The following is a 26846-nucleotide window of genomic DNA, read 5'->3' on the forward strand; positions in this document are numbered from 1 at the left end:
TTACTATGGACAAGCTGCCCCCAAAAAAGCAGGGATTTCCATAGGTGATCCTATTGCTTGCACAGACCGGATTAACGATGTATTTACAGATGCTTCTGGCCACCCACAAACATCGATAGTAGCAGGCGCAGCGCCAACATCAATCCTATTAACTTCATCGTTTTGGGAATATTTTATGGGTTAATCCACAAGCAACTCAGTATTTATATTTGTTTTTCAAAATAATTACCTATTTAGAATGTAATCAAATTTATTTGTTTCGATTTATTTCTAATGTATTTGTTTGTATTGACTGATTTTATTGTATCTGGAAGAATGTCCGCGTTGCTAACTAACTGAAATTTGAAGAGATTTCCGAACTGTTTCTATAAATATTATCGCGAAAAACGAGACAGTTGGTTTTTTCCCCATTCCCATTGATAAGCAATAATATTGCAAATATTCTTTCATAGATTTAGATTTGTATGCCTGTTGATATTTCAACGAACTTTCTTATTATATTGGATTCATTTTTATTTATGTGTCTTCAGAATATTTAGACCATATATAAGGTAGATATTATAGATATCGGCTTAACAACGACCCCTTTTTACTATGAACAAGCCGTCCCCAGAACTCTCCAATTCACGGCGTGCACAATCAAACGAGCAGTAATTTGGATAGGTGATCGAATTGCTGGCACAGACCGGAGTATTGCGGTATGTACAGAGACACTTGCTTTTTGGTGCCTCCGTCTTCAAATCCTCCTGGCCACTCACAAACACCGACAGTTGCAGGCACAGCGCCAACATCAATCCTATTAACTTCATCGTTGTGGGTATATTTTATCGGTTAATCTACAAGCAGCTAATATTAATATTGGCGGTGGTGTCTGCTCTACTTGGGCTGGTCTGGCTCGATTTCGCACATGATTTCTCATTTTATAGCAAGTGTAATGTATTTAAACAAAATAACCTATTTAGATTCGGTCTTTTATTATACTCTCGTACAGACGGTAATTTAATTTATTCGATTCGGTTACGCCAACTCTCGCTCCTCAAAATTCTTAAAAGCTTATATCTTCCGTAGAGTTAAGGTTATCAAACTTGGAAGTTAGGTTACTAGAAAACTCCTCCTCCCGCTTCGCTCAATCTCGTCTCCAGAAATGCACAAAAGCATATTTATAGCGCCATTTTACAGCCTAACTTGAAGGATATATTATTAGGAACATCCTTCAAAGATCGGTATTTCGTGGTTAGACTCATCCTCAGATGGAATTACTTAATGGTATCAGATGATGATTAGATCAGATCAGCTAATGGTTTTTCGATTCCGCATGACTGCAACGATCTCATTTGCTTATGCATGTTATAGTAAAATATGAAATTCAAATTGGTTCGACCAATGTAAATTTGTGTACTTGGCATATTTAGTAGCTTATTGACTGATTTTACTGCATCGCAAAACCTGTCCGCGTTGCCAATAGACTGGAATTTGAATGGATATTCCGACTGCTTATTTAAATATGATCGCTTGTAAAGAATATGTAACATGAATCAAAGCGAAAAACGAGGAATATTTGGTTTTTTGCCCATTCCCCAGTCTTTATCATTTGAATGCTTTTGTTTGATAAGCAATAATATTCATATATATGTATACCGATTGATGATTCAACAAAGTTTCTTATTATTTTGTGTTCATTTTTATTTATTTGTCTTCAGAATATCTACAGCATAATTATTGTAGATATTGTAGATATCGGTTTAACAACTGCCCGATCTTATTAAGTTCAAGCTGCGTCCAGAACGCTCCAAGTCACGACGCGCACAATCATACATGCAGCGATTTGGATAGGTGATCAGATTGCTGGCACAGACCGGGTCAAAGTTGCGTGGACAGGGGCAGGTCCTTTTTGGTGCTGCCTTCTCCTCATCCGGATGGCCGCTCACAAATACCGACAGTAGCAGGCACATCGCCAAGAACAATCCAAGTAATTTCATTGTTTTTGTTATTTTTTATAGGTTAATCCACAAGCAGCTCAGTATTGATACTGACGGTTGTCTCTGCTTTGCTTGGGCTAGTCTAGCTCGATTTTCTACATGAGCTCTTATCTTATCGCAAGTGTTTGGGAGTTGTGGTGTTTTGTTTTTTATTTATGTTTGTGTTTAAATAATTACCTATTTAGATTACCGAAGGTGATGGTATTAGTTATTGGTATCAGAGAAATGCATTCGATTAATAAATGTGCGATGCCTTTGTTAGTCGCCTTTAAATATATAATATATAGTCAATAAAAAAAAAAATTATTTATAGTTTGACACCTGAAATTTCGCCAAGCTTATTACTCATAATATATTAATGTTAAATTAAATCAGTTAGTGAGAAAACTTTTATATGATTTTCGTGCGCGAGCAAGCACAAAAAGCAAAGCACGAGCTCATCTCTATTATCAAACTACACTCTCTCACTCTCTGTCTCTCTCTTTCTCTATTTCTCTCTTTCGGTGTTTGTGTCTGGCTCTCTTCTTATCAGCTTGGCCACCTTTCGTGCTGGGTGCGTCGATGGTTCTGAGCCCTTGATAATCCGGCAGGTGGCAAAAGTAATTGGCCTAAAATAATAGCGTTTGTCATCTGCTGTTTGCTGTAAATAGCACAGGCACTCACTTTAATTTTCATTTTCATTTCCATTTTCATTTCCATTTCAATTTCAATAAATGAAATGCCATCACATACATACATAAATAAATATATACACACATATATATATATATATAGCTCGATGTTTGCTTAAGGCAATTGGCGCACTCTTTTCGCTATCTAACTAAGTACTTGGCGAGTAATTCAGTCAATTTGAAGAACTTTGAGTCACTGGGGAAATTAGACTAAGCACACGATAACTTTTCCAACTTAGTTGCAAGATTGGCATAGCATTTATGGAATTTGCGTCTTCGAATGCAGCTGCTTGGGGTAGGCTGTCAATGGACAGACTTCTAAATTACTGAGCACTTCACAATTCAAGCTGAGCAAATGAGATAAACAATGCAAAGCATAGAAACAGTAAGATGAACTGAGAGTAGAAGAGCGAAACGCAGCTGTTTTTGTTTTCAAGTCGAAACACTCCACAGACAATAACACGCCGCGCAATAGTCAGCGATTTGTTGACTAATTAGCAAACCTGACGCACACTCAGATAGCACTTATGTACGTACATACACCAAACCCCAAACCCCATCCATACCTCTCTCCAAGCACCTTACTATTTCACAAACAAACACTTGAAGCCTTACGTTTTGAAGCTCAGTGCAAATTCAACGCTTGACGGGCAACGTTGCGACGCATCTCAACGAATCTCAGAGCATCTTGCTGATAATACTTTAAATATATATATATACATATATAAATCATTCAGTTTGCTGGCGTCGTTTTAATTAGTGGAAGTGAAGATGAAGTCTTTGAATTTGTTTGCTTTGGTCGTCTTGGTGTTGGCTGCCATTTGGTTGGGTCAAACCGAGGCCAGCTTTTGTCCCTGCAATCTCAGAGAGAAGGGGCAGGTGTGCGGCTCCAATGGTGTTACCTATGTAAATCGCTGTGAATTCGAGTGTACTCAGCGGGATTACAAGAAACTGGGACGAGCACTCAACATTCGGAATATGGGTCCATGCTAAAGTGACGGTGGCAAACCAGAGCGTCCATTGCCACTTCAAATAATATTATAATACTGTTTTATTTGTGAGTTTTGTAATATGATTCTTATTCAATTATAATAAATATTGTCAAGTTTATGTATTGATTTGTACACTTATTGCCAACGATTGAACAAAATTGGAACTCATGATTCAAGACACACACAAGACACAAAATATGATTTGTAAAATGAATTAAAATGTACTCAGGTATGTGCAAATATTAGTTACATATCTAAGAATAATATTAAAGCAATTTAGATGAGCACACATAATGCTTTTACAACTTTAAAAATGATCTGAAATCGAAAGCAATTTATTTGCTACATTTCGTATGTATTGTTCACTATCGATATGTATGGCTGATTGATGAGAGACAATTTCGCTTACATTGAGAGACACACAATGTGTCTGTCACGAGTATATATACATATATATGTATATAGAGGTCTGGTATATAGCATAGTATGCAAATAGTGCCATTAAATGCTAATTAAAAGTGAACAACGACATTGTCATCAAGTCGGTCTGAGCTCGTTACCATTGATGGAGGCACCCGATGCTGACATCATTTAAATATTCAACTCACGCACATCAATCAAATTGTGCATAATTAATCGAAGCCGCTTCCCATTTTGAGTTACGGATTTACTGATTTATGAACTGTGCTACGCTTTTGCTGATGGAATCTCAATACGTGCAACAAAAATGTCAAATTACTCAAAGTATAAATGCTACGGTGCAACATTTTCGGCAACCAACAAATATACGAACATCATTTGAGTGAGGGGCTACCGTTTGTTTTATGACAGGAAGCTGTCAGTTGTGTGGCATGAAGGGAATGTTATTAAAAAGATAATACAATGTTGAGTTTGATGATGACACGAGCTTTTATCTTTTGTTTACAATAGCTGAATAACACTAAAAAAACATAGGTTGGCTTCTGGGGAATTCGGAGAATGAAAACTAATTGGCAAATACTATCAGAACCGCATATATATACATATATAAACTGTTTGTGCTGACGGATTTGTGATCACTGCGGAGCCTAAGCCCAAATGAGCTATCTGGCTTAATTGCTATCACAGTTGTTGTCTTTTCGGCAGTAAACTAATACAATGACGGAGTTTTTGAAATGGAACTGAGTATTCCTCATCAGGATGACTAACAGAAGCCTTGAGGATTTGAGTTCTTAGGCGATTCAAAATAATAATCACGGTTTTTTTTTTCATCCTATAATACATTTGTAGAGGCTATTTTATAATTTAGTTTTTCGATTTGCAATGCATCAAAGGCTTCATGAACCAGCCAGAAGCAATATTGATTCAAAACTGTAGATTAACTCCGATCTACATTTAATCTTCGGCTTGTCCAATATAAATGTTCCTTCTTGTTCCTTGCATGGTGCATTTAATCTTCGGCAAGAGTTCGCTTTCCATCTTGTCTTTCGCATTTTATCTGAAAGTAATTATTCAAGCACACTCTTGCTGCATACTTTTTGGAGCCCAGCTAAAAAGGGCAATGCTTCACTAAAGCTTTCGATTTGTATCTGCCTTAATGAAAGCATCAAAAGATTAATTTGTTCACTGATACAACTTATAAATATGCATATTTATTTATTGTCATTTACAAATCAGTAAAAAGTCCACTAAAAGCTCCGATTTACTTTTGTGTGCTTTTATTTTATTAAAAGTAAATCCCCCAGATTACTCATATCTATATGGATAAAGTATGGAGCTTAAATCTACTCAATTTTGGCTAGACATTGGCCATATACAACTAATAATTAGGTAGTTTGAATGCCGCCATTTCACAACACATTTAATATGCATGGAAAGCCCTGTATAATATAAGTAGACAATCTCTACGAGTGACAACAAAAGCAGGCAGCTGATGATTGTTGTTGTAATCGATTTTGATAACAAGTATTTGATAAGCGTAAACGTATTCACGACATCAAATGGCAACGCAAATAGCAATCAAAATCACGAATCCATCGCTTGTTCCGAATTGCACCGAACCAATTTGCCAGCGCTTTAGGGTTGCCAAAGGTTAACAAAATGAGGGTAAACATTTGCTCAAACTCACACGTAAATATGGAAAATACAAGTAAGAAAATCCTGTTGTTTTTGAATGGTCGCCGACGCTGCTATACTCTTGCAAAACATAATTAAATTCTAAGTCGCGGTATCAGTTAAGGTACAAATCATTTTTGATCAAAAGATCAATACCACTTTCATAGGGTATACAAATGTTGACCCAACCAGATGGTGCAAGTGTGTGCATTCAATTTGAATCAGATCTGTGGCACGAGTTAATCAGTCAAGTTTTTTTTCTCCTTTTTTTGCTTTTCGGTGTTTGGTGTTGCCTGTTTTTTAATATGCTAAACTCGCTTTGCTTTGATATTATTAAATATTTACATATTAAAATATGTACTCCTAGGCTGATATTTATTCATGTGGCTGTGGCGGCTGCTGTTGCTGCCACTGCTGCCACTGCTGCTGCTGCTGTTGGGACCACCCAGAAAAATAAAAATGGATAAATTCCTTGGCGAGGGTCCGACCCCAACAAACAACAACGCTTTTTGGCGTTCCCGACGCAATTCAATCAGTGTGCGACATGAAAATGAAAGGTAAGCCTCGTCCTTTGCATGTCCTGACAGGATGACAGACGCAGGGAAGGACAGACAAACGGACGGACGGAAGGACGGACAGGCCGAGCGGATTAGCACGTTTTAAAATTGCACCCGTAAAAAATGGATAGCTTTCTTGCCTGATTTTCACAATTTAAACTTAAACTGTATGTTGCAAGTTGCCTAATCGAATGGAATTTCAATATGAGAAATTTAGAGCCGCAGACACACGTGCCAAACACTTGCTCACTCAAGGGGCCCTCTCAACCTTTCCGGTCTCCAATCAAATGCCAAACCCTTTTCATGTCACATCCCCGGCTTTTAGCGGAATTTAATAAATTGCCATGGAAAATCTTGAAAATGATGTCGAGATGGCTTGCTAACTTGGCCGAAAGTTTCACATAAAGTTCTCTGCATATATTTGCGCAAAAATGTTCAAAAATGTTGTGTGGTGAACCCTTTGGCTGACAGGAGCAGGCAGCATCACGTACTCAGAAACATACTCGTACTCGTGTTGCAAGCACCTTGTACTAAATATGTTATGCCATAAACTCTCAGTGCGTTGTAGAAAATGCAAACAACAGCTGCTGTATAACAATATTTTTCAAATTGTTTTAATTAGCCGTCCAGATGTCCTACATGCAACATGCAAGAGTCCTAGCCGTGGGGCATTTGCCGTGCCTTTTTCATCCCTCTCACCTGAAAGAGTGCTGAAAGTGACTTCCATTTTGGTGCATGGTCACGAAGCGGAAGTTTGTGGTTGCAACCGAACAAAATGAAATAGCAACGTGCTAAGTGCCTCGAAATGAGCGGAAGGAGTTGTGGCGGGGTCAACAGGCCACCAGACAAGAACGAATAGCGATAAAACCCCATATAGAAAATCGCATAAATTACTGACTAGTTTTGCAAACATTTTTTCACATTTTCTAAACCAAAAAGGCACAACTGTGTTAATGATAACATTTGGCTAGTTTACGCAGATTGAATGTATTTTGTTAAAAATTTAATTGGAAAACCACAAAACGGATTTCTGCTTGCGGCCAATGTTTATGCCCCTTCATGTGGTGCATTGGAGATTGACTCACTGTTCGAGATGATATTCTAAAAGAAACTTCAGAAACTAACCTAAAACCTGCATATAAACATCTTCTTCTATTTAAATATGTCTTTCAGGTAGATCAGCGAAAGACATATTTCAATTATAATAGAATGAGGTCAGCAAACAATTAATGATTTTCTATCTTGAAATTTGTTGAACAAAATCTTAAAGTAGACACTCATCTAATATAATATTCAGTAGATTTTTCAAGTGTATAATTCATGCGTCAATAGCAGTTAGATTTTATACATAAGCAGAACTAGAGCAAAAGCGCTGAATAATAGATTAATTAGCCCTTCATTGAATGCAACGTAAGTAAAATGTGAGCAAATAACTTTGTTTGCAACTTGTTACATGTCTTTATTCCATCAAATGTGTAATTATGAACTTTTAACGGAACTTGTTTACTTCCTGTGCTGTGTTTGTGTTCCAGACCTTAACTATTGGCAAACAGGGCAAAACTGAATTAATATTCAACTCAGTTGTTGTCCCAGTCCAACGTAGGAGGCTCGTTAATCGCACCCCCTCACTCAATGTTGATATGTGATTAATGCATTTTCCGCTGTTTAATCAGATGGTCAACTTCGAAAGATTTGCCATTGAGCTGCATTGTATAAGCCAATTATAAAAAGGTTATATTTATTTACTTACAATGAAGTAAGTGTTTGAACCATCTGAACAAATATTTAATCTAATCGAAAGTAAGTAAAGAAAACGGCATTAAGAACACTATAAAAAGTCGGTAAAATCGATATGGAATCATTAAAAGCAGTCAAAGCTTCAACCAGTTGAGATGACTCTTCAATGGAACTTAGTTGCAGGCCTATTATGGTTCCTTTCATTGGGATCGGCACACAAGGACCACCATCAGCAACAGGATAATGAAAACTGGTGGCGCCATGAGGTCTTCTATCAGATCTATCCCAGATCGTTCAAAGACAGCAATGGCGATGGCATCGGTGATCTTAATGGCATTACCTCCAGGCTGGAATACTTTGTGGATACGGGCATTACGTCCATCTGGCTAAGTCCCATTTTCAAGTCACCCATGGCGGATTTTGGCTATGATATATCCGATTATAGGGACATCCAAAGGGAGTATGGCACACTCTCGGACTTTGATGCAATGATTGCTAAGGCCAATCAGCTGGGCATCAAAGTCATCTTGGACTTTGTGCCCAATCACAGCTCCGACGAACACCCATGGTTTATAAAGTCCGCTAAACGAGAGGCCGGCTATGAAGAATTCTATGTGTGGAAGGATGCTAAAGTAAATAATGATGGAATTCGAGGACCACCAAACAACTGGGTCTCTGTGTTCTCTGGCTCTGCATGGGAGTGGCACGAAGGCAGACAACAGTACTATCTGCGTCAATTCACCAAGAAACAGCCTGATCTCAACTATCGCAATCCTGCCGTGCTGCAGGCCATGGACGAGATTCTACTGTACTGGTTGCAGAAAGGTGTTTCCGGTTTTCGAGTCGATGCCGTCAACTACGTCTATGAGGATGAGCAGCTGCGCGATGAGCCAGTAAGTGGCACCACAACTGATGACAGTTCCGTTGATTATTTAAAACACATATACACAAGAAATCAGCCGGAAAACTATGCACTCATCCAGCATTGGCGCCAGCTGCTCGACAAATATGCGGCAGAGAACTCAGTACCCGCAAGGGTTATGATGACAGAGGCCTATGCGGATCTATCTCAGCTAATGGAATTCTATGAAGATGCAAATGGTGTACAGGGCTCCAATTTTCCGTTCAACTTTGACTTCATTACTGAGCTAAATGCAGACTCTCTCGCTCAGGACTTTGTGTTCTATATTCAGAGATGGCTGACTTATATGCCGCCTGGACACTCGGCCAACTGGGTGCTCGGCAATCATGACAATCCACGAGTGGCCTCCAGATTCGGTGTGAAGACAGTGGATGCAATGAATATGATATCGATGACCCTGCCGGGCATTGGCATTACCTACTATGTAAGTTGATAACAATCGCGAGCTGGGCATTTAGTTTCAATCTAATATCCTGTATAGGGCGAAGAGCTGGGCATGCAGGATTATCGGGACATTAGCTTTGCAGATACGGTGGATCAGCCCGCCTGCGATGCAGGTCCCGATAACTACAAGTGGATTTCCCGCGATCCCGAACGCACTCCGATGCAGTGGAATGATGAGGAGAATGCTGGTTTCTCGACTGCTGCTCAGACCTGGCTGCCAGTGCATCCTAACTATCCGGAGCTGAATCTTAATGCCCAGCAGGAGGCCATTCGCAGCCACTATAAGGTCTATCAATCGCTGCTGAAGCTGAGGAAATCGCGAGTCCTTCAGGATGGTACATTTGCCGCTCAGGCTTTTAATCGTGGAGTGTTTTCCTTTAAGCGGTGAGTGACCAATTATTTCCAAATTGAGAATTACCATGTTCAATCATTCCTTCCTTCTGTATACCCAGTGAACTGAAGGGTCAACCCACCATACTGACCATCGTAAATGTGAGCAATCGCTATCAGCGAGTGGATGTCAGCGATTTCATCGATATGCCCAATCACCTAACCATTTTGGTTGTCAGTGTTTTCTCCCAGTACAGGGTGGGTGAGCGTCTGAAGACCACCGAGGTCAAATTGTCACCCTATGAAGGTTTAGTTATACAGCTGAAGCCCCGCAAGTAAATCACTAAATCAAAATATGGCAATATTTAAGCAAATTGTAGAAATTTATTTTGGCAATATATAGAAAAGCATCGAACTAATATCGCCTTGTTTTTAAAGAGAACATTTTTATTTCAGCTTTTTCGCAATTGAGGGTAATAAGTTATTCATTTGAAAAGAGTCATCATCTATTATACAATGTGACTGAATTTCAATTGAACAACCATTTATCAAATTCAATTCGAGTATAACTCATAAGTTTAAATAGTTGTACGCCCATTTCCATTTCAATTTAGTTGTAATGCGAACATTTTATTACACTTAAAAGCGTTTCGGATGTTTTAATTAATGTGAAAGCATTTGTTGTTACCCCTTTTGTCTGAACGTGCTTTTGTTCCACACTCTCTCCCTTAAATACATTTCATAACAGCCAACGCTACTGGCAGCTCTAAATAAATTAAAGTTGAGTTTAATTTAGAGCACTTCGAAATTGTATTAATATATATGTACATCAATTCTGCGGCTTGCTTCGTGTACGCGTGTGGATGCTGTGAGCACGACTGTGGATTCTAAGTGGACCGTAAGCATGCAAAAATTTATTGGCAAACTTATTGCTTGTACGCTGCCCTCTCAGTGTTTAGTTGATCACGACAGCTGTGGGTGACGTGACGTGTTTGGTTTTGTGACATTGGGTCTGTAGTTTATTTGTTTTTTTTTTTTTGCTCTTTCGTCTGCTTGCGAGAAGAATTTGAGGTAGGTAATGAGATGCGTAACACAAATAAATGATGTAAACTAAGAGAAAGAGCGAGAGTGCAGGAAGATGAAAAGCTCAGGCATTTGAAGAACTTTTGCGCTCTCTTTTGTTAAGCAAAATAAGTTAGGGGATAGAAAGCTGCTTATTAGTAGACGAGTCTAAATAAAATAAAGAGTGCAGAGATAATAGGATGATTGAAATCTCACTCATTTTAAGAACTCTTACGCTCTCTTTTGAAAGTAAAGTATTGCAAGAGATAAAATTATGTTTATCAAAATAATAAAACAGCTGTGATGGCCGAAGATTGCATACCCTTGCAAACAGGAGTCGATCTGGTGGCTTCGTAACAACAAAAACTAATTGATAGCATCAAAGCTGAGAGACTGGTTATAATTTAAACCAGAATTAGTAAATATATTAATGTTTATCAAAGTTATATATCCAATGCATTACTTATTTAATAACGCAACTTTAATACGCTCTGCAATGATATAAATATAAACAAATTTTGGTTTGTAAAAAAGTAATTTATTTGTGTTGCATTTAAATGAATATAAAGCTATTAATTCGCTTGGTTGTGAGTACGGAAATGTCGGAATCTGAATCTGTCATTCGTTAGGCGCTACCAATTTGAATTATCAATAATCTGCGTTGCGTAATTAAGAGTTAATGATGTGAAAATTATAATGATGGCAACGCCGGCAATCTGTAATTCACCGTTAAAACAGAACTGAAACCCAGTCGCGGCTGTAGTCGCTGCCACGGCATCAAATCTCTGACAGCATGTCGCCAGGACATCAGATAATCGGAGCAATCCAACTACTTCTACTACTACTTTGCAGCCTGCTGCTGCCCACTCCGAGCATGACCAGCCTGCTGAAGACTGAAACGGATGACTTTATTGACTGGTGGCAGCATGCTGTCTTCTATCAGATCTATCCCAGATCCTTTAAGGACAGCAATGGTGATGGCATCGGTGATTTGCAGGGCATCATCTCGAAGCTGCCGTATCTGGCCGAAACTGGCATTACGGCTACCTGGCTAAGTCCAATTTTTCAATCACCCATGGTAGACTTTGGCTATGATATATCCGACTTTAAATCTATACAATCGGAATATGGCAGCATGTCTGACTTTGAGGAGCTGGTGCACACAGCCGCGCGACTGGGCATCAAAATCATCCTGGACTTTGTGCCCAATCACAGCTCCAATCAGCACGAATGGTTCAAGAAGTCAGCTGCTCGGGCGGCAGGCTTCGAGGATTACTATGTGTGGGCAGATGGGCAGCTGGATGAGCTGGGTGTTCGCCAGCCGCCAAACAATTGGCAATCGGTATTCTATGGCTCTGCCTGGGAGTGGAACGAGCAACGCAAGCAATACTATCTGCATCAGTTCACCAAGGAGCAGCCGGATCTGAACTTTCGTAATCCCGTCGTGGTGCAGGCAATGGATGAGGTGCTGCTCTTCTGGCTGAACAAAGGCGTCGCTGGCTTTCGCATTGATGCAGTCAATCATTTGTTTGAGAATGAAACCCTACCCGATGAGCCACTTAGTGGCCAGTCGACTGATCCATTGTCCTACGATTACACTAAGCACATATACACCAAGGATTTGCCCGAGGTGCTGAGCATGGTGCAGCACTGGCGCAAGCTGCTGGACGACTACACCGCCCAGCATCCAGAGGATAGCACTCGTATAATGATGACTGAGGCGTATGCCGGACTGACTGAGCTCATGAATTACTACGAGGACAGCAGCGGGATAATGGGCTCACATTTGCCCTTCAACTTTCATTTCATCACGGATGTGAATAGGGAATCGGATGCCCGTGACTTTGTCTACAATGTCGAGAAATGGCTGATCTATATGCCACGCGGGCACGCTGCCAATTGGGTCATAGGCAACCACGACAATCCCCGTGTCGCCTCCCGCTTCGGGTCCGCCAGCGTCGATGCGATGAACATGCTGCTGATGACGCTACCCGGCGTTGCGGTCACCTACAATGTGAGTGGGTCTTTATCTTAAAAGGTCGTCGTTTCATACTCATGTGTTATGCTTCTCTGACAGGGCGAGGAGTTGGGCATGGAGGATTATCGCGACATCAGCTGGAAGGAAACAGTGGATCCACCAGCACGCAATGCGGGTGAACTTAAATTTAAGATGGTCTCCAGGGATCCGGTGCGAACACCCTTTCAATGGAGCAATGCTACCAATGCAGGCAAGTTGAGTTTTAATTTATTTTTATTTATATATTGGTAACATTTCGTCAGGTGAAAAATTGCCTTACTTGCAATTTAGAAATGAAAAAGATACTGAGGTGATGAATTTTGTACAAACGGCCAGCTAAAGTCGAACGGTGTTGGGATTTCCAATATATTTTATTTATTCATTTATTTTATTATATATATAAATATATATATTTATGTATATATTATTTCTATATTATTTATAGTAAGAAACTTTAAGCTAACATCAATTGAAAGTTTGTAAAAGCCAAATTGATACTGCACACATGCCATTTTAACCTTCCTCCCTTAGGTTTCTCAGAAGCTGCGAAGACCTGGCTGCCCGTGCATCCAAACTATCTGGAAATGAATCTGGAAGCGCAGCAGCAGGCTGCCAAGAGCCATTACAGGGTATACAGATCACTGATTGAATTGCGAAAGTTGCCGATTTTGAGACGTGGCAAGTTCTCCATTGAACCCCTATCCCGGGCAGTCTTTGCCTTTAAGCGGTATGTGAAAGGTGAACCACAAAAATATATCACTTACTATTATAATCAGTTTGTGGGGTATGTAGCACTCTCAAGGACTACGACACAATCATCGTGGTTATCAATGTGAGTGGCAAGGAACAGTTGGTAAATCTGACAGACTTCATCGATCGACCGCAGCAACTGATTGTGGAAGTGGCCGGCGTGGATTCCAGCTATGAGCCTGGGTGAGTCCACTGTCACTTTCCCAAGTCTATATCATACTACATATACACACATATATATCACATATATCTCCTGCATTTCCTTGCTTCCACAGACAAGCCCTATCTAGCAGCGCTTTAACACTGGCAGCTCACGAGGGACTCGTCTGCAAACTGCTCGAGACATAATCTCAAGATTAACGCAATTTGTGTCCATTTCCGCTTGTCATTGTCACGGACTTGAATAAATATAACAAAAAAAAAAACAAAAAAACAACACTTGAAATCAAAATTAATGAATTGGTCACTGTGCAGCTAGTGAATTAAATTTCACTTAGCCATTTGCAGTTTCCCAAATTCGTTTGCATTTAAGAGTGGGTTTTTTTTCTTCATATATATTATACACGCGGAATAAAATTGCTGGCCACAAAGTCGCCATCGTCGCCTTGGCAGCTTGCCCAAGCGTAATCTACATCATTCCCATACCCTACCTGAGGATATTATAATTTGGTGATGACTGATGTAACACAAGCATTTTTATTTGTATTATATAAAATGTGATTTGATGTTTCATGTTCACATGTAAGTTATTCTCATAGATTCCAACGTATAATGTTGCGATTGGTGGATAAGATACCTTCAAACTGTAACCTGTCGGTTCAAAAATAAATTAAGGGAATTCAGTGCATTTCTGAACAGATTTTAATAATGATTTGATGCTATAATAATGCATTTAGACTGTAACCAGTAGGATCAGATACAGTATAAAGTTTTCTACATTTGCAAAAAATCTTCAAACATGTTCTAACTACTTGATGTAAATAATTTCGAATTTTAGATGTAGAAGCGTATTTAATGTTCAGTTCGTAAGGGCTTTCTGCTACTTCTGGTTCGTTTGTTGCGCAGCTCGTATAATTTTTCATGTGGCCGAACGCACGAGCTCGAAGATTTATGGACCACGCCAAAGAGATTTGTGAACCGTCGCAGTGTAAATGGTCACGGATACAGCGAGCGGAGGGTTGACAACGGAATAAAGGTTGACATTATGCAAAAGTTTTAAAGTTTAAAATATCACTCATAACTGAATGCTTGCTGTCCAATTTGCCATGACCAGAAACTTTCTGCAAACTTTGTCTACAAAATCAGTTACAATATTCTATAAAAGCCAATAACATTTTAGTTGAATACCATAATAAATATTTTTATTTTTCTGCAGCCACTAGACCTTATAAAGTTTTTATAATGTTTTCTTTTGCACAAAATGCCAAGAGTATATAATTAGTTAGCAAAATGTAGTTGCAAATGCAACTGTATTTATTTATGCTATATAGATTTGATAATTTATTATTGTGTCTCTGTTCGAATTCTTAAATATATATCAGCTCATTGATTATAGAGTTGTTAATATTATTAAGAATTCCATTTCAGCTTTGCTTAGTTAGTGCTTGCACTTTGTACGCATTATTTATTAGATGTGAAATTTATAATCATTTGTAATCAAAAGATTATAAATTATGTTTGAACTTTAAATAATGAACCATCAAGTGTAGTAAAGAATTAGCATTGAGACAAGTTTGAGTATTTGTCGGCAAGTGAATATGGCAATAAAATATCTCAGACAAATCTCGAGGGAAATTCGCTGTGTGGCTGAAACTGCTCATTGTTCATTGTTCATAGACAAATTTGGTTTTCTTTTTTGCAATGCTTTCCGCTTTCACATTGAATGCAAACTTTTAAAATAAACTCTTTTTAAATTGTTCCGTGAATTCAGCGCTTTTATCTTTTTGGCCAACAATCGCAGTGTCAGCCAACAATTGCGACTCTCAGCTTCTGCTGGCATTGTCTTAACGGAGAAGCAGTGGGGCATGAGGTTCGTGAGCATGGAGTTAACTAACTGTTAAATTCGTATCTAACTTTATATTTCATTCACAGTCCACAGCGTCGCGCTCTGGTTAGGCAGCTCATCAAGTCATTCAATGTGGTGCTGGTGGCGCTGTTAATGTACAATTTGTGGCGTCACAAATGGACTAAAGTGAATTTCAATTAGCCATTTTGATGTATTGAGTATTTTTTCGCGCACACTGATTGATTAATTAATTAATAAAACGCACTACAACGAAATAAGCATCATCAGTACCATCAGTCCACCACCGTGGCTTAAATGCCATTAACAGCTGGCAGTTGTTCGAAATTGTGGTTGTACGGCTTCACAGCGACGAATTAAACTTCCGCTCGTCGCTGTCAAGTGGTGCTGAAAATTGAAACACAAGTGGGTGGTAATAATTAACACTGATCGATCGGACTTTTTGTCATGTGCCAGTGACAATTAAGCAGCTCGATCAAATTCTGCGCTTCAAAATCAAACTGAAATTACAAAAATGGATATAAATTTAAACTCATTTATTTCTAGCTGATTTTTCGAGCTATTAATTTCTTCAACAAGATGCACTTTCTCTGAATCCATTGCCATAAATATGCTCGCTGCTGCGATGACTGTAAGTGGAGCAACAAAAAAACTAAAGTGTCAACTATAATTTTTATTCAATTTGTTAGCGGAATAAGTTTTCCATAGTTTCATTCAGATAACGACCATGTCAACCAGTGGCGTTGTAAGTCCTGCAAGGATGAAGACATCAACTGTAAGTGGTACTGTGACGGATACAAGGACAGGAGATGGGAGTATCAGCTGTTAGTGTAAATTTAACGCTTTGTTGGCTACTGAGTGGATATCCTTGTTGGCACTCAGATGCCGGAAGCTGGCAGCGCCCTTGTTGCCCTCTAGAGATGCCAATAAAATAACAGTCAACTGCTGGTAAATTAACCGGATCGCAAACTTGCAAATTCATTTTAATGCTGGTTACTTAGATATTCGTACTGGTTTATCTGATTGATTGATTCAATCGAATATAAACTCTTTGAGAGATAACCATTTGAACAGTTACTTCAAGAAAGTAAGTGAAATTTAATTCAGTCAGATGTATATTATGAGTATGAGTTTTGTACAGCGCACAGGCATTTAAAGAATATTGTCGAAAGTGCATATGCAAAATCTAAACATGTCAAAATAAAACCTTTTATAATTAAGCATCTAGGTAACATTAAAAAAAAAAATTAGCGAAATGCGGTCAAAGCCCTTTGATGACAAACATATCGATTGGTTGCTTTGTGATCAGGTAGGGTAAAATGACGGCACAATGTCTGCTTCAGTTGCCTTTGATATTTTCCAAGGACACTCATGTACCAACGTGCGTTGAATCCTTTGAGCCCGAATGTTGCCAACGATTCTTGGAAAAGAAGACAAAACACACCGTGCAGCTCGATGTCCAAACAGCAGCCAGCGGCAGTGAGTGTGAGACGTCAGAAGTGGCGTGGGGAACAGAGGAAAAGGGAGAAAGGGTATAAGCCAGGCAATTGACAGGGCTCTCTAGCCAACCAAAGTTCAGGGAGCATACTCTTGCCTTGGTCTGCGTGTGTCTTTGTGCGTGTGTTGATTGTAATTTCTGTTGTTGGCACCGCCATTTTGGCTATTTTGCCGCGGGCTTCATACATTTCGCAAACAACAGCGACAATGGCGTCTCTTTTGAACTCTCTTTAATTAAAAAAATTCTACCCAGATAATCTGTTATATGTCGTATCCTGTGTGTGGTTGATTGTGTGTGCAGGCCCCAGGTTTTTAATGAATTGATTTCAAGTTAATAATACCCTAAAATTAGTCTAAAGCGTAGTATATCCATTTTAAGTTTTCAGATAAAATTTGTAAAATTTGTTATTGAATTTAATGATATCTATCGAAAGCACGGATGAGGATTATATCGAAATATCTATAGCAGTAAGATCTGGTTTTAGGGTGTCTTTCGCTCAAAGCACACCCCATATTTATTTTTCTTTTATGACTTTACTGTCACTTGAAAGCCATTGTTGGCATCATTGGCCCACAGAGAGTAAAAGGCAATTGATTGCAAATTGAGGCGCGGCTGGTGTAAAGGCAAAAACCTTTCTGCAAAAAGTTGCATACATTAAGCCTTTTGAGCTCGGCCTCATACAAATTCAATAAAGCTGCTCAAACATTTTTTGTTTCACAAAAAAATTTTGCCAGCTCGAAATTGAAATGTTTGCGCGTTTAAGTCAATGACTGGACTTTATGCAAATGTTCCTGGCTTGCTGAAGAATGGGTAGGACAAAACCAAATGAAGGTCAACTTTAGCCCAGCTCAAGGTAAAAAGCAAAGGGCATTTGAATTATGTATGTGCTTCGAGTTGGCTTTATCGTAATCGTGAATTTATGCGCGACTGAAAGTAGGCGGATAACTTAAAAATGTTTACTGTCTTAGACCACTGTAATTGCCTAACTTAGTTAACCTTTTTTTACTAGTTGTTCTTAAGTAATTAAATTCATATACCTTTTATTCCCCAATAAATGGCATCCTACAGCCATAACGAAACTGAACCGATTTTCGAGAGAGATACATTTTTTAACATAGCTTGGTTTTTATATTGATGTTCTATTTAAATTAGCAGGCACGATTTTCACTCGATATTCATTGTAAAAATCTTACCCAAAAAACCGCTTTTTGGGTTTGGGGTCTAAAAATGCTATTAAGATTCATTAAACCGCTGCCAAATTGGCCACTTAACCCTTTTTATACCCTGTAGAAAATAGAAATGGGTACGCAAGTGTAAGTGTTAGGCAAGCATACAATAGAGCATAGCATAGGTATGCTATATAGGTATATTGAGTAGCATCCCATTTTAGATATTAGACATGGCCATTTGTCTGTATGAACGAAAGCAGGAATCAAGTTTAATTCAGTTCATCTATAGCTATGAAGGCAATCTTTTTAAGGCAAGAAAGACGAGGAGTTAACCATTTTTTGACGATTAGTAATAATCATAAATTAGCTGGACAACTATTCGTGATGATCGGAACCAGATTAATATATTTTTTAAGTGTCAAATACCTTCTTGTAGAATATCTCAAAGTCGTGCACTTTGACTTTTTATCTCTGTGGCTGCCACACAGCACATCAATTAAGTTGCAAGCTTTTCCCGCATCACCCGCACGCTATGCTGCTGTCAATAAGTTGAACTTGCCGTTGCGACCGCTTGATCAGCCAAGCGGCGCTCAGGGATACCAGCCAGACAGTCAAACAGACAGATGGAGAGAAACCCGACGGCGGCAACGGCGATGGTCGCATCCTTTTTGCATCCTACTCTTTGAGTCCTTTGTCTGCGACTGACAACAACCAGCGTGCAGCGATAGAAGGCACCCGCGACCGGGCCAACAACAAGTGTAATATGTCAATTGAAGGACACACTTCCAAAAACAACAACTACACTCATTCACAAACACTCACACACACACATACACACACACACACACAACCAGTCTGTCGCACAACAACAAGCTTAAAACGAGCACAAAAACAAGCACTTTATTTATTGCATTGTTGTTTGTCTGCGCTGTCGCCGCAGGATATGCTACGGATATTTGCAAAATATTGCAGCGCCCATAAATTGTAGCCCCAAAGGACGCGCCATATTGTCACTTGGCCCCTTGGCAGCTTGGCAGCTTTGGAGCTTGGCTCATGCCTTTGGTTTGGCATTGTCTCAAATCGGCCCCCAATTTGTGGCAGCTACGTGACGCGCAGCAATTTTAGCCAAACTGAGCACAGTCCATCGGGCTTACCGAATTTGTTGCAGTTAAACAAATTGGTGTCATTTATCATTTATACCTAAACGCACTACAAATGGGTAAAACCAAGTATACTGAACTTGAGCAAAAGTAGAAGATGAAGCATGTCTGTCCCCATAAGGTTTAAGTATTCATGATCAACATCAATAGCCGAGCCGATTTAGCCATGCCCGTCTGCTAGAGACTTTAATTTGGAATTTAAGTTCTCATTTGCCCAATATCCAATAAATAAATCCGAAATAAAATCTACAATTTTAAATATCTATCTTCTTAAACTGTCAATAGTTTTCATCAAGATATATTATATTCATTTTTACCAAATTATTATTAGTTGCATTTTCACTATCCGAATCACAAGTGGATACTTCACCTGACTTCAAAAGTGAAGCTATTCATATAATTGTACAAATTCTTAAGCATATGTACATTTAATAAAAGAAAATTTGCTAATTGAGATTTCATTGTGAATCCAAGCAAGAAACCTTGTTTTGGAAATTTGGCACGAATTATCAATTATTTAAATTACGTATGTATGTATCGATCTGTCGATCTGTATGCTATAATCTTGTGAATTGAGATGCGTCGAAGCCGAATACGTGATTATCATCAAAATGCTGAACACACTTGACCTGCATTAAATTTAATACATTCCTGATTGAATGGTTTGAATGCGCCTAATATGCTAGAAATTATTTTAAATTTAACTTGATCTTGAATTTACGTTAGTGAAACTTTAAAGTAGCATTTCTAAAATTTCCAAAATGTATTGTACCTTTACATAGCATAGGCCCAGCGAGAGGTATCGATGAGTTTATTATTGGTCAGTTACCCTAGCAGCTAACTTTCTGAGATTATCATAACATATGATGTGTGAAAGTATGATTTAATATAAAAGGGATAATCGGCTGATTTAGTCACAATCGCATAAATTGTTTTAATTCAACACTAAAAATATTTCATTTTTCGCTTATTAAATTTTGTTTATTAAAATTGTTCTCAAATGTGATTTCATTTGAAAAACCACAAATATTTATTAAATTTCGGTGATTACTGTCGTTTTAAATTGGTTTTGGGGTTAAATTTGATTCATTGAATCTTATCTTAAATGAACACGCACAATCGATGTGGTCGGTGGCAGTATATTAGCATGGAAACAACTGGCCAATACCCATCTATTGCGTTCATTGTGTGTAGCTGTGTGCTTTGTTGGCTCACCACAGAAATGTAAACGATGCCCAAAAGGCAAAGTGGACAGGGGCATGCAGCGTGTACTAAACTACATGTATACGTATGTTCAGGCGCCCTGGCACAGGCGGCTCTCAAAAGCTGTCACTCAAGCTGTAGCTTGCACTAAACCAACTATGAGCCGGGCTGAAAATACATTTTCATTTTGTTTTGCGTATTTTCCAAAATGTTTGTCCAGGCAACGCGTCGTATACGCAATCTGCTGCTTTGCAGGATTGTTTCAGTGTTCAGGGCCACATGCAGGGAGCATAAAAACTTGCTCATAAATTTCCAACAGCAATTCAAAATGAATTGTTGTGCTGGTTAGCTGAAGGGATACGGTTAGGAGGTTGGTTGTGGCAGTCAAGTTTTATAATAGCTATCCGCGCACACCTGCCCCTCTCCCTCCCTCCCTCACTGCTCACGTTTTGGAAGTAAATTCAATTTCATTTTCAATTTAATGCTGCAATGGGCCACGTACCTGGGCCGTCGCTTCAATCTGACTTTGACTTTCTGTGCTTGCCCTCTCAATGGACTTACCTACAATGAAATGATAGAATAATAGATACATATATATTATTTTATGCGTTTGCCAGGAGCACTTAATTCGATAGAGTGGAGGGAGGCTTTATTATGAATTCAAAGTCAAAAGCAGGGCAAGAGCAACCTTATGGTTGCTCCAATTGATTGGTGGCGGCAGCCAGTAAAGCATCTCTGAATCTCATTATGCTTTTAGCTTGCCAGCTTACCTATAACATAGGAGTACCCGTCCAGCGTTAAGACGCACTTGCGCGTTGTGGTGCCGGCCAAATTGCCAACGCCACCGCCAACCACAACGCTGGACGAGTACCGCGAATTGAGGCCAGCTGCTGTTGCCGAGCGACCACTCGATCCGAGTGCCTTGTGTAGACCGGTGCCGCCAGGACTGCTCGCCAGCTGTTGCTGTTGCTGCTGGTCGCAGCTGTTGAGACTTTCGCGACGTGGTGGTGGTGGTGCAGCTGGGTTCGCAAATTCATCATGGCGCCTGCCCATGGAGCTCAGAGCATCGCTGGTGTGATCACGTTCCCGTACCCGATCCCGTACCGGTTCACTATGTAATCGCGGGTGCGCATAACTCGTCGTTGCAGCAACGCTGGCCGCATGGCTTGTTGCAGCAGCTGTCGCTGCTGCTGCTGCTGCTGCCTCAGCGGGGCTAATGTTCAGCGTTTGCGGCTTATCACGTCGCGACGGTGGCTTCTCATCCAATGTGTCGCCCATGTCTTCCCGATTTAGTCTATTTTCCAAGAGACTCGCGACGCTTTTCACGCGGCACGCGTTCGCATTTTTATTACCGACGATTTTTCAGTCAAATTGCGTGAGGGAAACTATGCCAGTTGTCTGCGCCAGTTGAATTTTAATTTTTGTTGTTAAATTCTTTAAAAATTGATTGCACTTTAATTCACTTTTTGCCTTATGTGCAGAGCCACTTTTATGTCTGCGCAAGCATAAAATTTAATTAAAATGAAACACAATGCCACAATGAAGCTAAATAAATGAAAACGAAATAGTCAAAAACAGAAGCGGAAAATATATAAAAATGAGTGCATATCAAAAGCGAAATCTATCAAATAAATAACACGCACTCGCTGTATTGTGTATGACAAAAATGTCACTGAAGTCAGTGCAAAATGAAAATGAAACGCAATTTCATTTGAATGCCAACCTACTTGAACTCTATGCTGACACATATGTCTATCGCTGTCATATTGTGTATATATCTGTCGCTATAGCAATAAACAAACATCTCGAAAACATCTGCATTAAATTCGAATATATTTTAACATTACAAAATAATCCGAGTCTCGCCAAGGCAAAGAAATAACCTTCGAGTATTTTATATTCACATTTAATTTAGTCCCTTTATAATGGTACTAGGCAAATGACCAGCGCTGTATTTCAGCTAGTCAATGTTGCTCTTATTGCAGTTTTTGTCCATGCTGCTGTCAATTATTCGACTCAACACGCGAACTTCCATCCCTATCCTCGTTCAGCATTTGGACTTTAATGGGAAACTATTCGATTCTGATTTTTATTGCACAAATATTGATAACCGCGACACAGCGTGAGCTTATGCATACATATGTATGTCCATATATAAATATGTGTTCTATATTGTATGTGTTCTGTGTTGGTCAGTCAGTCATTTGCCTGTCCATTTATCAAAATTCGACAATGTAAATTCGTTTGGTTTGAAGCTGTTGTAAACTTATTTCATTCTTCAATTTAATTTCAATTTTAGTAATAAGGGTTTCGCATCTTCATAGTGCTCGATGTCGTAAATATTTGAATAATTTTAGCTCATATATATATATTAACTTCTGTTTGTGTGGGCCAGTCCATATTTGCATGTCTTCTCGCTTGACACGTACGCCAAATAAAATGGGGCGACACTTTCAAGGCGTCACGTTCGCTAAAGGGTGGTTGGTTGCGTGATGTAGGTGTCGAGTGTGAAGCCTTTTTTTTGGCATGCCAACCAATTACTGCAGCCGGTCAATCCCTCGCAAATATGGCACTATCTTAAAGTCAACCGATTGTCTGTCGCAATACGTGATACCTTTTCAGCTGCGGCAGATAAGACGACTTTTTATTTGGTAAATGTGCTTCTTAAGAGACTTCTCTTAGTCTCTTAAATACTAAACTGCGATTGTCTTTTGATATGATTATTTTGTATATATATTTATGGTTGCTTAATTATCGAATGCAATTTCAAGTACTTGCACCTGATCATTTGTTAGTTAGAAACTTTCTTTAAATTTGTCATATCTCTATTTGCTAATGAAATCTTTAATTTTAGACAAGTTAAAGTCAGAATTCTATTTGAATTTGTCTGCTATCTATTTGCTTTAAAATCTTTAAATTGGTATTAGTTAGTAAGCAAATTTAATTTCAACTATTTAAATCTAATAATTTGAGTTTTGAGGTATCTATTTTCTACTAAAATCTTTCATTTTAAATAAGTTAAATTCAGTTTCTATCTTAAGATTTGTATGCCTCTCTATTTTCTACTGAAATCTGTCATTTTATATAACTTAAAGTTGTGAATTTATTAGACTTTGTCAGCTCTTGATTTTCTACTGAACATTTTCATTTTTTATATGTTAAAGTCAATAATTTCCATTGAAATTTTCATCTCTCTATTTGCTACTGTACATTTTCATTTTATATTTTCTTGTTATATTAGCAATTTCTGAAACTAGTTTGAAAATATGACAAAAAAAGAACAATTCCCCTGAAGATTATGAGTGATAAGAAAATGTAAGGGCCATAATTCCATTTCAAGTGCAAGAGTTGGTGAACTCGGGAGAACACTGAAATATTAATTGCTTCTTTTATCTGTTTCATGTTTGGTTTTCGTAATGTTCTTCAAGGGTTCGCCCACTGCCCTTTGCTGGCCTTCAGGCATAGAGTGCTGGCAACTGGCCAAAGCTATAAGCTATTCTTTTTAAGCGCATTTTCAAGTGGCAAGTGTAAAATTCTGCTGCGAATGTTGCACAGCTGGCAGTCAATTTAAGCTAGCTTGAAGTTTGCCCACGAATATTGCGTATACGCCATGATTATCGCTGGCCTAATGATGTATCAATAACGCTTTTACGACACAATTAAGAGACTGGCTGACTGAAATCAATGCCAAAGCCCATTAACGCGCTGCCACAAGTTATTAGCCATGCTTTTGGTCCATAAATTGCGTTATCTAAAAAGGTTAAGACCAAGCAATAAGCAATGCGATTCGGAGACGCACAAGTCAATGCACGTTAGGTGGTCTGGGCCATGAAGTTCAGGGAACTCGTGGCATAAATTTAAAATTTGTATGCACAACAGCAACAACCATAACAGCAGCAGCGCATAGTTTTGTCCATTCATCTAGTTGTATGGGTCCTTTGTTGTGCACGATATCGATAAAACTTTTTAGCCCGCATAAATATTTAAGAGCGTTCAAAGTTTGGTTCCATTGCACCCAACCAGGCAAGTAACTCGTCTCTGCCACTCTCATCACTACAAAGCAAGATTCATTTTGTCTTGTTTAGGTAAGTCTCGCTAGTATTTGGAGATGTTTCCCATTGCCAGATGAAAGCCACAAGGCACAAGTCAATTATATAATTAAAACCTGTCACTTGCATGCCTTAAATGTGGCGCTTAATGTCCACGAGAGGGGACACAGTCAAGGACAGACCCGTAACAGCAAATGAGAAACGTATGACAACAAAGCAACTTCAGCAAAAAGATACACAAATAATTAAAAGCGCATACACAACACTCACAAGTAGCAAAGTAGCAGACAGTAAACGGGTGATGATTTGTACGGGGGAGATGTTTGAGAAGGGTAAAGGGGAAGTACGACATGTTACTTGGCAAGTGAAACGCATAAAACACAGAAGGAAATAGCTTAAAGATGAATATTAAATACACTTCAGTCAAGAGGGCTGTGACAAGGATAATAAGAGGAAAGGAATAATATCCACTTATATATTGATGTTGATCTTGGAACTAATTCATTATTATATCTTATTATGTCTAATAACAGTACAACATTGTATTCATGTTGATCTTGGAAGTAATTTATTAATATATCTTACTATGTCTTATTTGCCAATGAGAGGCTCTGCATTTGACAAAATTACCCAGCAATTATTTAAATAGAGTTAATTTCAACACTAAAATTAGTATAGACTGAAAATTCGTATATTTTGAAATCCCAATGTTGAAATACCCGACTGAAGTCTGCTGTTAATAGCCCACCGAGCTGCATTTGGTTTCGATATTATTTGCACTCAACCACCGCCTCTTCGCCACCCCCGCGATAAGGTCGCATGCATCCTTTTTGTCCTTGTCTGCCTCATTTTAATTGTTGTAATTTTATCCGGACAATTTCTTCATGTTTTTGTCGCTGGTGTGGCGCCAGCAGGACGCCAGTCGCGTTGGTTGCAAATAAAAGAAAAGTTAAAGTGGCATAGATGTGAATCGTTGGAAAAAATGCTGCACACGACTCAAAACTGGGACTCGTTAATCAAACGGGGCGGCTGCCGTCGTGTCGATCGATGTATGCAATAACAAACAAAAGCCAGCTAAAATTGTATGTAATTGAATGTAACATACACACAAACACACATACACACACACACCCATATTCACGTTCAGGTAGTGAGGCCTTTGCTTTTGCGGACAGGAAGTGTGCAATAAATTTGCTCGCTTCGGCGAAAACTGGCAGCGAAGGACGCCAATGTGACACTTGTAGCAAGAAAGTGAGCGAAACGAAAAAATAAAAAGAAAGAAAAAGGGAGAGAGAGAGAGAGAGAGCTACTCATTACCATTTGGGGCCATCACAACCATAAGGACATGTGAAAGGAAGCCAGACAGGCGACATGGTCCTGAAGTAAACGGCCCAAATTTATTTTGTTTCGTTTTTTTGCCACAATTTCAATTGCAAATTGCTTTTGCCCACAAGGCTTAGATTGCTGATCAAAGCCAAGCATTAGTTTCCTATAAAATATTCGACATAACATACTTTTATGCATATTTGTACTCACGGACCACAACACTTCTGGCAAGCATTTTTAAAATAACTAATATGCACATAAATAACATGGCGGAAAACAAAATACCTTTCGATGTTGTTATCAGTTGGGCGATTAAGGAAAATTCTGTATCTTCCTTAAAGATCGCAATACAAATTGTAACGTAAAATTAAATTAACAACAAAATTGTTTTTGTTTGGTGACCTCTTTTTATAAGGCAGCAGGACTCAGTGAGAAACATATTGAAATGTTCTACAAATGGTTTCTGTCTCGGTCCTTTCTTGTTGATCGAAAATTGGATACCCTCGTAGACCGGAATCCATTAGATTACATACAAATTTCATAAGCAACAAGAACTTGTTTAAGTTGGAGCTTAAAGTTTTAAATGAGAGCATTATTTATTTATATTAATAAAGCAACTTGGATACCTTTAGTTGGTTTATTAATATTAATATTAAGTTTTATGTTTTAACTGTGTAGCATTTTCTTACAATATTGGATTAACAACGCTCGGTTAACAAACTTTATGTTCTGTATACTCAATCTGAGTCTACCCCCCAACTCCCCTGCTTTCTTTGTGTGGGACACCAGCTGCGGGTTAGTTGCAGTCAGCTCGCAAATTCTATTTACATACAGGCAGAAACCAAGAGCCAGCAACTGAGAAA

The 26846-nt window shown here is 38.8% G+C and overlaps 6 protein-coding genes across 11 annotated transcripts in view; 3 read left to right on the forward strand and 3 right to left on the reverse strand.

Moving 5' to 3' along the window:
- The window catches only part of LOC6566658 (calcium/calmodulin-dependent 3',5'-cyclic nucleotide phosphodiesterase 1), a 50086-nt gene extending 27983 nt beyond the window's left edge, over positions 1–22103 (reverse strand). For 2 of the 4 annotated variants that reach the window (XM_001993401.3, XM_032739272.2), the window contains exon 1: positions 21379–22103. In XM_001993401.3, coding sequence (XP_001993437.2) covers positions 21379–21886 — 508 coding nt within the window. In that variant the 5' untranslated portion in view covers positions 21887–22103. The remainder of the gene's footprint in view (positions 1–21378) is intronic. The other 2 variants (XM_032739274.2, XM_032739273.2) reach the window with 1 other exon arrangement.
- LOC6566661 lies at positions 501–854 on the reverse strand. The gene has a single exon (XM_001993404.3). It carries the CDS (start codon positions 807–809, stop codon positions 573–575), a length of 237 nt encoding a protein of 78 aa, XP_001993440.1. The 5' UTR covers positions 810–854; the 3' UTR covers positions 501–572.
- LOC6566662 (serine protease inhibitor Kazal-type 1) lies at positions 1659–2017 on the reverse strand. The gene has a single exon (XM_001993405.2). The coding sequence runs from the start codon at positions 1977–1979 to the stop codon at positions 1743–1745; it is 237 nt and encodes a 78-aa protein (XP_001993441.1). The 5' UTR covers positions 1980–2017; the 3' UTR covers positions 1659–1742.
- On the forward strand, positions 3283–3760 carry LOC6566663 (agrin). The gene has a single exon (XM_001993406.2). The coding sequence runs from the start codon at positions 3422–3424 to the stop codon at positions 3641–3643; it is 222 nt and encodes a 73-aa protein (XP_001993442.1). The 5' UTR covers positions 3283–3421; the 3' UTR covers positions 3644–3760.
- On the forward strand, positions 8151–10141 carry LOC6566664 (maltase 1). Its single transcript, XM_001993407.3, has 3 exons — positions 8151–9376; positions 9434–9780; positions 9849–10141. Exons 1-3 carry the CDS (start codon positions 8186–8188, stop codon positions 10063–10065), a joined length of 1755 nt encoding a protein of 584 aa, XP_001993443.1. The 5' UTR covers positions 8151–8185; the 3' UTR covers positions 10066–10141.
- LOC6566696 (maltase 2) lies at positions 10684–15819 on the forward strand. 3 transcript variants are annotated; one of them, XM_032739276.1, is made up of 7 exons: positions 10718–10797; positions 11641–12802; positions 12866–13016; positions 13337–13532; positions 13598–13738; positions 15486–15584; positions 15647–15819. In XM_032739276.1, exons 2-7 carry the CDS (start codon positions 11663–11665, stop codon positions 15759–15761), a joined length of 1842 nt encoding a protein of 613 aa, XP_032595167.1. In that variant the 5' UTR covers positions 10718–10797; positions 11641–11662; the 3' UTR covers positions 15762–15819. The 3 variants fall into 3 exon arrangements, with proteins under 3 accessions (XP_001993444.1, XP_032595167.1, XP_032595166.1); XM_032739275.1 differs by having other exon boundaries at positions 10738–10797; positions 11527–12802; XM_001993408.2 differs by lacking the exons at positions 15486–15584; positions 15647–15819 and adding an exon at positions 13831–13988 and having other exon boundaries at positions 10684–10797; positions 11527–12802.
- Positions 22104–26846: the final 4743 nt, after the last annotated feature.

Source organism: Drosophila grimshawi, unplaced genomic scaffold (assembly GCF_018153295.1).
Source record: "Drosophila grimshawi isolate 15287-2541.00 unplaced genomic scaffold, ASM1815329v1 contig_1377, whole genome shotgun sequence".
In the NCBI taxonomy this organism is placed as follows: Eukaryota; Metazoa; Arthropoda; class Insecta; order Diptera; family Drosophilidae; genus Drosophila; species Drosophila grimshawi.

Excerpts from the sequence above, each read along its gene's own strand:
- LOC6566661 (XM_001993404.3), bottom strand. The coding sequence starts at position 809 with ATGAAGTTAATAGGATTGATGTTGGCGCTGTGCCTGCAACTGTCGGTG.
- LOC6566696 (XM_032739275.1), top strand. The coding sequence starts at position 11,582 with ATGTCGCCAGGACATCAGATAATCGGAGCAATCCAACTACTTCTACTA. Across the intron at positions 12,803-12,865 it reads GCGTTGCGGTCACCTACAAT|GGCGAGGAGTTGGGCATGGA; the intron begins GTGAGTGGGTCT and ends CTTCTCTGACAG. Across the intron at positions 13,739-15,485 it reads GATTCCAGCTATGAGCCTGG|CGCTTTTATCTTTTTGGCCA; the intron begins GTGAGTCCACTG and ends CCGTGAATTCAG.
- LOC6566664 (XM_001993407.3), top strand. The coding sequence starts at position 8,186 with ATGACTCTTCAATGGAACTTAGTTGCAGGCCTATTATGGTTCCTTTCA. Across the intron at positions 9,377-9,433 it reads GCATTGGCATTACCTACTAT|GGCGAAGAGCTGGGCATGCA; the intron begins GTAAGTTGATAA and ends TATCCTGTATAG. Across the intron at positions 9,781-9,848 it reads GGAGTGTTTTCCTTTAAGCG|TGAACTGAAGGGTCAACCCA; the intron begins GTGAGTGACCAA and ends CTGTATACCCAG.
- LOC6566662 (XM_001993405.2), bottom strand. The coding sequence starts at position 1,979 with ATGAAATTACTTGGATTGTTCTTGGCGATGTGCCTGCTACTGTCGGTA.
- LOC6566663 (XM_001993406.2), top strand. The coding sequence starts at position 3,422 with ATGAAGTCTTTGAATTTGTTTGCTTTGGTCGTCTTGGTGTTGGCTGCC.